The 13,866-nt window shown below is 38.4% G+C and overlaps 1 protein-coding gene across 1 annotated transcript in view; it reads left to right on the top strand.

Annotated features, from left to right (window-relative positions):
* Positions 1 to 13,866, top strand: part of LOC139745576 (1-phosphatidylinositol 4,5-bisphosphate phosphodiesterase classes I and II-like) — a 134,562-nt gene that overhangs the window by 114,574 nt on the left and 6,122 nt on the right. Inside the window, exons 22-31 of the mRNA XM_071655972.1 lie at positions 1,482 to 1,651; positions 2,245 to 2,341; positions 4,789 to 4,873; positions 5,554 to 5,626; positions 6,593 to 6,644; positions 7,253 to 7,407; positions 8,000 to 8,164; positions 9,527 to 9,626; positions 10,760 to 11,028; positions 11,850 to 12,060. Of these exons, the coding sequence (XP_071512073.1) occupies positions 1,482 to 1,651; positions 2,245 to 2,341; positions 4,789 to 4,873; positions 5,554 to 5,626; positions 6,593 to 6,644; positions 7,253 to 7,407; positions 8,000 to 8,164; positions 9,527 to 9,626; positions 10,760 to 11,028; positions 11,850 to 12,060 (1,377 nt within the window). The remainder of the gene's footprint in view (positions 1 to 1,481; positions 1,652 to 2,244; positions 2,342 to 4,788; positions 4,874 to 5,553; positions 5,627 to 6,592; positions 6,645 to 7,252; positions 7,408 to 7,999; positions 8,165 to 9,526; positions 9,627 to 10,759; positions 11,029 to 11,849; positions 12,061 to 13,866) is intronic.

Genomic DNA, 13,866 nt, shown 5'->3' with positions numbered 1-13,866 from the left:
ATCTAAGTAATTGACATAGGTCAGCGGCATTGTTGTATTTGACGCCATAGAGAAGTGGTCAGTTATGGTCAGTTATTTCCTGTTTCATAAAAGATTGAACAGGAGACTGCCATCTTTTGTCTAGGTAAATTAAATGGTAGCCCAAATGGAGTTAGTTTCAAGTTCTCCACAAATTTACTGCTTCATTTCTTTGTGGGCTATCTGTGGCATATCTTCTCCAATGTGACACAGTGGGCAAGTATGTATGAAATCAGATGTTTGAGTTTTTTTTTTTTTTGTTTTGTTTTTACGATCAATATGGGCATATTCACTGGATGAGCTTAAAGAGCAAATGAGATGTGACATAATGGATACCCAAGTGATTGTGTTAGTTTCCAATTCTATAAATGAAAATAGTGATGATTTTATTTTCCCCCATTTTTTCTTTTCTTCATGGTAAAGTGAGTGCTATAATCCTGCGAAAAGTATGTAGATTAATTTTTTTTTTCTCGAGGTCACAAATGCAAAGACATTCAAAGATGTCGAATTGACAATGGTATGATTTGAATTTCCAAATATAAGTTACTTCACTTGGGAGATAAACCTGTAGACTGAGACCAGCAATCATATGTTCTCTGTGGTCTACACATATTCATTCATATGTCTAGACTTTACTGTGTGCTGATGGTATAGCCACATTGTTGTCTTGTCATTAGAGTGTAATTAAAATTCCATCCATTATCAAAGTACCTAATCAACGCACTTTTATAGAGTTTCACCTTGTATCGCTGATCATTGTAATGATGCAAAGGATATTAGATCAAAATGTTTTATTATAGATTTTTATCGTGCTGTCAATCAAATATGATTAAATTTATCATGCATCCATTCTATCCAACTAGTGCAAAATGTGTATTACATATTGTATAAGTCAATTTGCTCTTTCATATACCAAGTATATTGTTGAATATTTCAAATGAAGAGGCATAGTGATATGTATATTTTCCTGGGTGTTAATCATGAATCCTCATTCAGATAAATTAGCAGAAATGAAGTAGATGATAATGATCATAATGACACACCAATTGATTTCTTTTTAATAATAATGTATTGATGTTGAAAATTACTGTGACGATATGATTATGAAAAAAGATGATAGTGATAATGAAAATAAGTGTGATAGTGATAGTGACAGTAGTGCTGGATTCTAAATAATGTTACTGTTACATTGATACTATTCATCATGAGTACGTTGATATCAAAGAATGATGATATTAGTGCAAGTAAATGGGGGAATAAGAACTCTTATTACTCAGTCTTCTGCAATAGTGCTACACAGTCATGCTATACAAGTTTTGATGTATGTCATCCTTACTAAACATGAAGCACCACGGAGCAATTCTGCTTCGATTCTGATGAAGCGAAAAGTATGCTGTAACCCCTCACCCCCCCCCCCCCCAATAGTACAGAAGGTTAAGTTCTATCATTTTATTATCTGGCAGAGAAAAGCCTTGGTGAAGGGGAGACCAACGGTGAGAATGGCGAGGCGGGCACTGGCGGCAAGCTGGCTGACGGCCTGGATGATGTCGACGAGGAGAGCGATGACAGCGATGATGAGGAGGCACTGAGCAAAGAGGAGGCGCTGAAGAAGATGCAGGAGAAGAAAGACAGGGTGAGTGTAGTTTGGGGTCGATGTCTTGGTAGAAATTACATGTCTTACACCCTCTTATTCTTTCTCAAGGATGTCTTGTGGTGGTGGATCTGGGCATGCACTGTTTCGTGAAAGTTGGCCGCCCTGACAATCGCCATAGTAACAGTCAGTGACTAGAGCTTCTCAGCCAATCAAAATCAAGGATTTTACTGAAGTTGTCAGAGACCAACAACTTGTCAGGGCTAACAACTTTCATGAAACGGTGCCGGGGTAGGGTGTTGATTGAGAGGAAATTGAGCTGAAATTCATGACCTCTTCATTTGGTACACTGAAACCATATCCAAACACAGATTCAGTATCCAAACTAATGATGCTCATAGCTGGAATAGTATTAATACGACTCATTTTTTGTAAATTTTGAAACTAGGAGATTTTGTAGTAATTTAACATGTCTTCTAATTCCCAGTGCCACATATGTATGGGATTCTAGAGTGTGACATATGTTGTATAGGCAGTAATTTTCCTGAGCAGTTCATTGATAAGAAAAGATAGGTATATATTCAAATATGTTCTGTAATGGAGACTGACCCACACACTGACCATCTGACCCACAGGGTACAGCCGGTCAAGAAGCTGAGGCAGGAGCAGAGATGTCAGCCCTGGTCAATTACATTCAGCCAGTCCACTTCTCATCTTTTGAAACCTCAAACAGTAAGTGTGCATCTTCCTCCACTCTTGAGGATGAAAGGTGTTGCAGATGATGTAGGGGTTATCAATTTTATAACAATAACAACATGGTCTTATTTACCTGGGGTAGCCTCTTCAGTGTTATCACTCTTGTACCAGAGGGCTGTGCAATTATTATCACCCCTGCATTGCTAGGTACCCATTTATACACCTGGGTCGAGAGGGAAATAGTGGGTAATAACATCTTGGCCATGGATGTAGGCATTTAACAGGATTTGAATTCTGGACCTGCGATTAAAAGTCAAGAGTCTATCCACTAGACCACAGTGCCACCACAACAGCATACTGTGTAGATGCAGGAAGCTAGGGTAAGGGTCTTCAGAGGAATACTACTGTACTACCGTAAAACGAGGAATGTTTGCATGCATTTCAATTTCTGGAATTTCATGAGAGCCAAGATTCGCGATATTAAAATGCATGTGAAGGCTCTTGTCTACACTATCTGCATTGAATGCCAGGGGCACTTTGCAAAATTTTCATGCCGTGAAAAAGATTATCGGCTCCAATGCGCGAAAATTTCATGCTGCTAAAATATCATGTTTTACAGTAACTTCCTCCCAACAATGGCTGGATGAAGAACATGTGCATGGATGTATTCAGTGCTCATCAGTGCTCAAATATGTTTGATCAGTATCTTACCAGTAAAGAGCATTAGCGCATGATGATGAGATGCGATGCTTTGATTTGATTCATTAACAATGGGTCATCCGGGCGTTTTGGTTGAAAAATTTAGATTTGCTTTGAATACATATATATGTGTTGTGTGTTCCGTTGCAGTCACTCTTTTGAGTGAGAAAAGTGTTTACATTAATTAAAAAAAACATGGACTTTATCCAAGTTCTAAGCTTGTATACTACTCTCCTTGTAAAACATGCCAAATGTAGTGTATGTCTTTTGACTATTGAAACTTAATTTAATCTCTTTGCTGGGTCATTAAGAATAAAAGAAGCAGGCTTGTGAATACAGCGCTTTGCTTTTATAATGCCTCCAACTTCACACAATTTCTGTAAAACAGCCATGTACTTATAATAGGTAAGTATATGCCTCTTTCTCATACTTTATAGAAGAAAAACACAGTTCAGATTCATATCCTGAAGATGATACATTCAGGTGTTTGTTAGCTTTTACTTAGCGTCGCAAGAACTCAGCGACAGCATAATTCGTCGCTTGCCCGGAAGAAGGGAACGAGCGCGCGAATACGCGTAAAAATAGATTTCGAGAAAAGACCTGCATGAGGTAAGATCATAAGCAATATCATAAAATTTGTAGATTATTCATTATAGCCACTTTAGCTAGTACCAAATTGGAATATTATCTGTTCACTTGTGAATTTTCAGCAGTATTGATATTCAAATATCAAAGATATAGTCAATTGAAACTTTAAATTGCGATTTTCTCGAAATCTATTTTTACGCGTATTCGCGCGCTCGTTCCCTTCTTCCGGGCAAGCGACGAATTACTATTAACTTGAAAGAATCATGTTTTGGTTAAGACACAATAAAATAGCATTCATTGCTTCCATAATTTTGCTTCTGAACATTTTCATTAACATTCTCATGACATACCATTATTTTCTGATTACCCAATATTATTAAGCATATTCACTAACCATATATCAATAGCGCTTTGCTCCATTTATAACTCACAACCAAAATTGCGTTCACTGAAACAGCAGTTATTGCATTTCACGACAATTTTTTAACACTCGATTATTCATGCCTCAGTGTTCAGTACAAACAGCTTGTATATGAAACTCAATCCCTAAACATGACTACATTTGCCCCAAGGTGCTCACTCTGGGCTGCAGGAGAAATGATAAATGCATTAAATGTGTCAAAACTCACAGATATGTTGATGCTGACTCGATGGTCGTGTTGGGCTTGTGGCACAGTGGATAGCTGCCAGCGGTACAATATATCTTGCCTGCCAGCCTGAGTTGCTCACCAGTGGGAAGTCCTCGGCCTCTCTCTCTTTCACACACATACAGCACAACTTCCTTACTTGGAGATATGATGTGGTCTGCCCAGATAAAGTGCTAATATCCTCCCCCCCCCCCCAACAATAACTCTGGCCAGTTAGCCACACACTAGTGTGGGCCAATGACCAGGTCAGATCCCTCTATATCCTAGCAACATAGCAACATTAATGTTAATCACTCACTCTTTCCTTACTCCTTGCCTACCAATTCACCTGTGCTCAACAGATGGGACATTCCACCCAGCTCTGCACAAATGTTTCACTCACACGAACAAAATGCCAATTCTGTATGGATCCAGGGTACAAATGACATTTCACCCCCTCTTCAAGATGATTTTTACCCCCTAAAAATTCTAAGATTCTAATATCACTTTCCTGTGGAAAATGGTTGATTTATCTCATTTCCTGGTATTTCTCATTCATTTTCCCCACAGAGAAGAACCACAGTTATGAGATCTCATCCTTTGTGGAAACATCCGCCATGAATCGAGTCAAGGAAAACCCAGTCGAGTTTGTCAAGTATCCTTTATCAGACCCATCTTGTTATTCCTCTCTCCAATTTCTCACCAGTGATGGTAGTGGCACTCACTTGAGCCTTTCTTTGTGTTCTTTAAATGACACATTTTGACTGCTTGCTGCATCGGCTGATTGGTGGAGGAGAACTTGTCAGAAACTACTTCACAGAAATGCAGGGAAAATGACAGAAACATTGATTAAGAAACATCTGAGTACTTTTTAAACATTTGTTTCTTGTGGAGTTCAATTGTATTCATGTGATGAGATATTGAATGAGGAAGTACTATGATACAAATTGTGTGCGTAAAATAATCTGAATATGCATAATTTTGATAACACTTGTCATGAACACAACCCACATTTTGTGTTCGATACTTCTACTATTTGGCAGATATGTAAATTAAGACAGTACGTGTTAGCCAAGAATTTATCTTGTGATCAGTTTCATCTTAGAAATCAATGTTTTGTCTGGAGTGCGAGATATACTGGCCAGTGCCTTGTGTAGAGATGCTTGAGATTATAGTCGCAATGGAATGGTGGTTTTTGAAAAACATTGATATCCACTAAGTATGTGATGTAGTTCCAGAGAATTGTGTTAGCGCAAAAATACTTTGCCACAATCGTGGAGTACTGTTGAGGAATACCATTATGCCTGTGATGACCCTTAACTTAAAATCCACCAGCTACAACAAACGTCAGTTGTCAAGAATCTACCCCAAGGGAACAAGAGTGGATTCCAGTAACTTCATGCCACAGGTAGGTCACTCAACAGTTTCAGAGTGTGAGCAAACCCCACTTGCCTTCTTGCTACTTGCCAGGGGCAACTAAAAACTGACCGTCAGACAAGTAAAATGAATGGGCACTTACCTGTTGAAAGTTGGAGGTCCTTTCTCAAATTCCCATTTGGGCAGATGGGAGATGTACACAACTATTTCAGGGTGCTGCAACCATACTTGCCCACTTGTCTAGAGCAACTAGATCTTCCCGTTGGGCAAGTAAAATAAATGTGCACTTGCCAGTTGACATGTATTATGCCCTTTCTCACCTGCCCATTAGGGTAAGTAGGAGAAATAGTTTTGTGATGCCATACATTCCTGTGAAAACCTTGTTTGATGAGGGAGTGCAAGGTCATCTATTGGCAGTAGAAAGTGAAGGCAGTCATGCTTGATCGTAATTTTCTTGAACAGATGAACAGAAATATTTTGTCAAATTTCACCTAAAGCTGCCAAGATAAACTACACTACCCGCAGTGAATACTTACATGGTCATTGTTTCTGAGTTGTTGTTGTTGTTGTTGTTGTTGTTGTTGTTGTTGTTGTTGTTGTTGTTGTTGTTGTTGTTGTTGTTGTTGTTGTTGTTGTTGTTGTTGTTGTTTTGGGGGGGTTGCCCATAGCGAGAATGATATGAAGGAAAACAATGATATGACAAGTGATTTCATACTATGAAGTAAAATTTTCCCATTTGGTAAGCATATGTCTGCATGAAAACCTTTTTTTTCCACCCTTTCTTCTTCTTCTTGTACTTACAAGTGACGGTTTAAAGAAGCTTTTGCATAAAAATGTAATTTTCATACAAAAATGAATTCTCTTGATATATACAGATCTGCCCCCCCTCCCCCCCCCAAAAAAAAAAAAAAAAAAAAAAAACATGAAAGAGCCATAGATAGACAATGAAATCATGATCTCAAACTCTCTTTGAACACATTAATTTTGTCTTTGTCAGATCTTCTGGAATGTTGGATGCCAGCTTGTAGCCCTCAACTACCAGCAGCTTGGTAAGTGGAAAATAGAAAAGTTACCATGTGAAAACCAATAAGATAAAGTTGATATGGTTGACACTATATATATGTTCTCCATGACAGGTGGGGAAATCGGCCAAATTTAGATGCTGATATGTAAAAATACAGAGAGGAGTATCTGTGAAGCATTTCATGAGAGTAGTCATAATTTGTGGGCCCCAACACTATGTGTAAATGCACTTTGCTTCAGATAGAAGCTTAAAAAGTGCATTTTGCTTGCACACAGAATCTATTGTGAAAAAAAGGGTTAAAGGCAGTTTGGGCCTGCCATGCTAACATGAACTAATAGCACTGCTTCTTATGATTCTTGGAATTGTGTTTTGTGATATGAATAAATTTTCAAGCATAAAACTTAAGAGATGATATACTGTGGGAACTTCTGTCAGAAGCTGATATGTAATATTTCCAGATTTTAAGCATTTGAGAAAGAAACGTCCAGTAACCTACTTTGTACCAGCTCTGATCTTGAAGTTTTCAATTCCTTTCTTTGTGGATTGAGAATCATTTCATTTTCTCATCACAGTGTGTAATATCAGAGAGTTTTGTGATTGAACTTTCATGCTGTTTCTCTCATCATGATTCAGACATTCCCATGCAGCTAAACCTGGGGTTGTTCAATAAGAATGGAAGGACGGGATACATCCTGAAGCCAGACTTCATGAGAAGGAAGGACCGATACTTTGATCCTTTCGCCGAGTCCACCATGGATGGCATCGTGGCTGCCACAGTAGAGGTCAAGGTAGGTCACAGGGCGGTCACAGGGAGGTCGTATGTAGGGATATTCAAAAGCTAGCCTACTTACGGCTGACCCTTATATGACCCCCAAATCTTAATGTGGCAGTTGATATGTCATCTCTGTTGTAACTTTGCTTAAGACAATGATTCACAGAAATTTTCATGAGTAAAGATTTTGACCAGGATGTTATCCATTTTGCGATAATTTCATAACATTATACTCCAAAAGCTGTTATTTTATGAGGATATAATTTTTGTGAATTTTGCAAATCACTATTAGGCCACTAATTTAACAACATGCTAAACTACCACCACCTGATGAAACTAGCAGAGTGAATGGACACCCATTAGTGCACCCTTGATAGCCTCAGAGTCAGGTCATGAAAACAAGATCTCATGAAAATGTTTGTGGCATCATTTGCGAACATTTTTGTACCCGAAAATATCAGCTTTTACAGTACTGTGAGTACAGAGAACAAGTAACCCATCACAATAGAAGCTCAAACTTTGAAATAATGAAGGTATCATATGAGGGAAGCCATTGTCATGTGTTGTTCTCTCACTTGCCCTACTGGATGTTTCAAAACCTCCTTAAGGTTCTGTCGGGCCAGTTTCTGAGCGACAAGAGAGTTGGGACGTACGTGGAGGTGGACATGTTTGGTTTACCAGCGGACACGGTCAGGAAGAAATACAAGACCAAGACAGTGACCAGTAACGGCATCAATCCACAGTATGATGACGACAAGTTTGTCTTTCCCAAGGTGAGACGTGCAATGTTTTTCATTTTTTACTCTTCATTTTTAGCCATCTTCTGAGATTTCATGATCCTTGTCTTTCATGTGGGTTGTTGTTTACTCAGATGTGGAGTGATGATGTTTAATCCTTTGAATATTTGTCCCAGATTTTTCTACCAGGATTCAACATGTTGTATTGAGCAGATTTTGTCAAGGATGTTTGTTTCAATGCAATAGGCAGACAAAAATATATAGCCACTCTTTACTTTCGATCAGGCAATAGATCGTTTCTGTATTGTGTAACAATTTATGGATGTTTTTTTTCCTACAGCCTCGTAAAGAAGCAATTCATTCACCTGTTCCCTTCCATTAACTCTTTATGTGCCATGGTGGAAACCCCCTGTGTGCCACGCTATTCTGAGACACGAAGATAGTCATGCTTAGAGAAAGAATTCTGTTTTTCCAATCTGTATAACTTCTACAAATTTCTGTTAAGCTGGACATAATAGTGAGCAAAGTTAAAGAGGAATGCCAAACTTTGCTTCCATATACAGTGTATAACAATTCTTTTTTCAATTTTTCTTTTGAATTACCAGTTGCTACATTACTGTAAAGGAATGACTTTTGCACATAAAATAGTGACAGAAACTTAAAGTGTACATGCAAAATCTAGTTGGGAACACCGCTTGATAGTCATTCACCACATAGAATGCAAGCTGTATGTGAGAGGAACAAAAGCGCGAGAAACGCTTTGATTTAATCGCGGGATTAGCGATTTATCGATCGGTTTTGGCGGCTTTGTTTGTTGAGCAGAATATGCGAAGTTGGCACGCCGTTGACTGAGTCGGACTTGCGAATGTGGCACATAAAGAGTTAAGTTCCATAGGCAGGAATTCACTCAGTTGTTGCAAGGTTAGGCAAGCCTCCAGCAATCAATAGGCGTTTTCACATCAGCCCGATGTTTCGAAATAGCGCGCTATTTTCTGACTTCGGAAATTAACACGATCACGAAATAGGGCGCTATTTGATAATGTGAATAAGAATTAGCACGCTAATTGATAGAGAAAATTTCTCAAGTCCAACTCGGGAAATTTCCAAAATAGCAGGATAATTAATGCGAACTATTGCACTATTTGATAATGTTCGGGCTGATGTGAATAGGAAATGAAATAGTGCGCTAATTTGCGATCGCGAAAAATACCTCGGGCTTGGATTTTTATTGGGCTGATGTGAAAACGCCTCATGAGGATGTTAAGGGCAACTTTTGTGAACAATACATTTCAGAACCTGTCTATTCACAAAGAACTTGATTTGTGCAGATATTATTATTTGCATAGTTTTTGCATTGATTTTCTATTAAAGGTCAATATTTCATATATCACTGTGCAGGTGATTATGCCCAAGCTGGCCATGTTGAGAATCACGGCGTACGACGACAACAACAAGCAGATCGGCCACAAGATCCTGCCAGTGGACACTCTTAGACCAGGTGAGACTGAACTCCCAGTCCTTTTATTGTGTTAACTCATTCACTGCTAGAGCCTGAAATCCCCATAGACTCCATACAAGTTTAGGATTCACCTGGTTTCCAAAGAGAGTTGGTTAAAGGGGCATTCCGGACGATTTTCATAATTTCACATCATGTAGTACATAAATCAACAGCTCTATGTATAGATTCTTGGAATTTATTGTGGTCCTTGAGCAGAGAAACCAATAAATTGAAAATCTTAAACAAATTACACTGAACAGTGTTGATGACTTCAGAGCCTCATATATTTCAGAAATGTAGCAGTGTAATTCCATTACAATACCGCTTGCTCAACAAGTTCACCTGTGAAAAATCTATGCATGCCTTCTTCTTTTGTTCTGCTCCCTTGAGCCCCAACTCATGCATTCTTATGGTGAGGCTGTCATGTCATCATCCTTGTTCATTGCAATTTGTTATAAATTTTGAAAACATTCTCATTTCTTATCCCAATCACTATAAATTCGGAAACTCTGTACTCAGTTTGACTAATTTATAGTTGTTCAAATGTAAAAGTGTGAAAATCATCCGGAGGTCCCCTTTAAAGTACAGGTAGCACTCTGTTATGTTGCCCATTGACACCATTGTCAAACTCTCATGATGGTAATATAGAGAATATCCATTTATGTCAGTGATAGTGGAAATAGAAATATGCTTTCATACTGTGTTCCAAGTACTGTAAAATTGGCACTTCTCGCACATTTTGTGTGATGTGAAACTAGTGTGAAAATGAGAGCATGCAATATTTTTATATTATGTGTAATACTATTTCATAATTTGATTTTTTTTGCGGAAAGTTTAACGCCAATTTCATATTATATTGCAATTGTCAATATCGTAGGTTTAAGCCATTTTATTCTCTCAACTTTATTTGCACATATTTAAACTTTTTGACATGTTGTATCTACAAATTGTAAGTGTCCAGTATTCTGCTTTTATTCCCTTTTCCTGATCTTTTTGAAGCACACATGTACTCATATATGAATGTGAAGAGCTATTGAAGATTATGTATTAAATTCAAGACAAGCTCATCCTGCTATGGATTCTTTGCTGTCAGATCTTGGATCTCACAATATCTCTCCCCCACCGCCATCCAGGTTACCGGCACATCCCACTGCGTAATGAACTCTACCAGCCGCTGCTGATGCCGTCGCTCTTTGTGCACATCAAGGTGTGCGACTACGTGCCCAAGGGGCTGGCCAACTTTGCCGACGCCCTGGTCAACCCCATCCAGCACCAGAACCAGATCGACGAGGAGATCAAGAAGAGGGCGGAGCAGCTCGCCGTCCTCATGGAGGAGACCAAGAGCCAGGAGGAGAGTGCCCAGCCGCAGACGGGCGACGATGCGGGCCCTAGCACCAATGGGGTAAGATGGATTTCCTCTGCGTATATGTGCCTGTGTGTGTCTGAGTGTGCATTTGTGTGTGTGTTTTTGTTCGTGTCTATCGGCAGCAAAGAGTTGCAAATGCCCTTTTCCGAAGTAAAGACCTGAGTCTCTAAATGAAGGTCAAGTTTTATCACAAAATAATCTAACTCCATTCTTGTTAAGTTGAGATATTTGTGATTAAAGCTGCTAAAAAAAGAAAGAAAATAATAAGAAAATACAGGATATTTTTAATCATAACTTCTAGAATATTCCTTATGTCACAAGTGAGGTATTACTGGAAGGGTTGATAATTTTACTCTATCTGATGATTGACTTACTTTGAAATGTCTAAAAATGGTGCTTAGCTCATTTTGCAATAAAACCCTTCAAATGTGTATGTGGGAAGTGACATTGTGTTCTTGATTAACTGGTATTGTGTTGTCATATTTCCTTTGGAGTCACAATTTCAGTTGCCATTATCATAATTATGATGGTGGTTATCATTGACGTTCATTAGAAGTTTTTTTTTTCTTTAACATTGTCATGATCATCGTTTTTATTGTCATTACTATCTTCATTGTACTGTTGTTTTTAACATTACAAGTTTTAGCAAAATGCTGATGAATATGTCATGAATTAATGGTATGTTGTGGCTGGTATTTGCATATATATCAGCTACATGTTATCATGGTGCTAGAGCTGCTTTTTCGGTTACTAAACCCTTTAATGAATCCATTTTTAAAAACAAACTTTAAAGAAGAAGATGATAATTGTGTGATGTTGAGTCAATTAATCCTCTCTGGCTGCACACCTGACGACAGGAGACCACCAAGGAGGGCGAGGGGGAGACATCCTCTGCCACGCCCGAGGGAGGACAGGCTGCAGCATCATCCAACCCCGTTGCTGTGGAGGACAAAGCGCCTAGCAACAAGGCCGTGGAGGACATGAAGACACTGGAGAGGGAGAAGAGGGACAGCATCGAGGCCCTCCCACCGGCGATCAAGAAAACATCCAGACCGTCCAGGCAGTCCGGTAAGAGATTGAAGGGAGGATGAGACTCAAAGCAGGAGGAAAAACTCAACAAGGGTTAAAAAATGGCTGACAATTGAGCTAGCTTGCTTTCCTGTGGTATGTCACACTGTGGAGAAGAACACAGTCATTGATATGCCACACATATGTGTGTGATACTGACCAAAACGTAGCTTACAGATATGGTTAATTTTGAATAGGAATGCAGTAACATGTATGTGATACATTATGGATAGAATTAGTGGAATACATCATACATAATCATAAATCAAATCAAATCAAATCAAATCTAATACACAGTGGACACACTTCTAGTCACAGAATACACTGTGAACAGAAACCTGTCACACACTGTTTCTTACTGCGGATAGAAATACTGTCATGGATGTGACCCTATGGACTGAAACACTGCCACACATGTGACAAATTATAAAGGATAACATAGCTCTATGCATTTTACATTGTCATGAACATGGTTTACTGTGGGTATATACAGTCTGATATGGTACATGGACTAATATTGATTGGCACACATTCACATTGCACATTGAGCATTTCATGTCTCATGAATAATTCCTCAGTTGTAAATGAAAACCCAGCATTGTATGCAATACAGATGACGGCATGCACACACACACACACGCACACACACACACACACACGCAAATACATACATATACAAATTTATCTGAAAGGACTCGTACTCTTTTTAGTCATTGATAGGACATGCAGCCAGATGAATCTAGATAGACCCCAAACTTTCTTCCAGTACTACAGCATTTTTTTGTAGCAAATGAGTTCCTGTTTCAACAATGCAAAAATGTCCTACTTTGTGAAATGTAGAAATGTCACAGATAGGAGGTGAGGTGAGGATTATATGCAATGATCTTGGTTTGATGAGAAGAAACAAATAACAAAATCTGACAATGTAAATCTCTCAATATTGTGTATATTGATTCTCATCCTTTTCATCCTTTGCGTTGGATGAGGTTGGCTTTACTCATACTGGGATTGTAGTTGAGGCTTGCTTTGGGTATGCTAATTGCCAGACATGATCATCAGTGAATAAGATATGGCATAGTAAGCCACATCACCTTGTCGCAAAAAGATGGGTGTTGTATAAGATCATCAGATACTGAGAAAATGCTTTTGCTCTTTCTGCCAGCTATGTTTCTATTCTCAATGAATCTCCATTTTTTCTGATTTCCTTCTAAGCCTTCCTGCTGTGGCATGCTAGAATTAGTTGTGTTCTCATAAATTCAAATTTATGCATCATAATAATTGCTTGTGTCTGTCCATTAAAGTGTGTTTGGCACTAACTACATGTACTTTTACAACAGACACCACATGTTTTGAAACTTGATTTGATGTGTAACTGAACAATGTTAATGATTGATTGGTGTGCCAAAATCAATGAGAGGACATTATTCTCCTTATTCACGAAGAAAATCTGTTCTTGTCTATGAATGTATTTATATGTTATATTTTTGTCATTAATGAAATTATTTAATGCTTTATCTGTGAGAGTACAGGGAAGAAACCTTAGTGTGAATATTGACATGAAATGTGTTGAGGTAACATTCATGAGATGAAGTGTATTCCCAGCATGTCTACCATTAAAATTTGTTCTATTTTTGTTTATGCTTTTTTTAACCTCTATGAATATTGGTCTAGATGAACTGGAAATTAAAGACAACATTTCTGTTTAGATTAGTGGGGTAAAGTAAAAAAAAGATGTCAGTGGTATTATGATTTTCTGAAAGGAAAAAAAAAATAGAGGAAAAACACAAATCAATTTGTCTTGTCTGA

The sequence above is a fragment of the Diadema antillarum genome, unplaced genomic scaffold (genome assembly GCF_040938485.1).
Source record: "Diadema antillarum isolate AM-2024a unplaced genomic scaffold, OU_Dant_1.0 scf00000036, whole genome shotgun sequence".
NCBI lineage: Eukaryota > Metazoa > Echinodermata > Echinoidea > Diadematoida > Diadematidae > Diadema > Diadema antillarum.
This window is presented reverse-complemented; position numbering and strand designations above follow the sequence as displayed.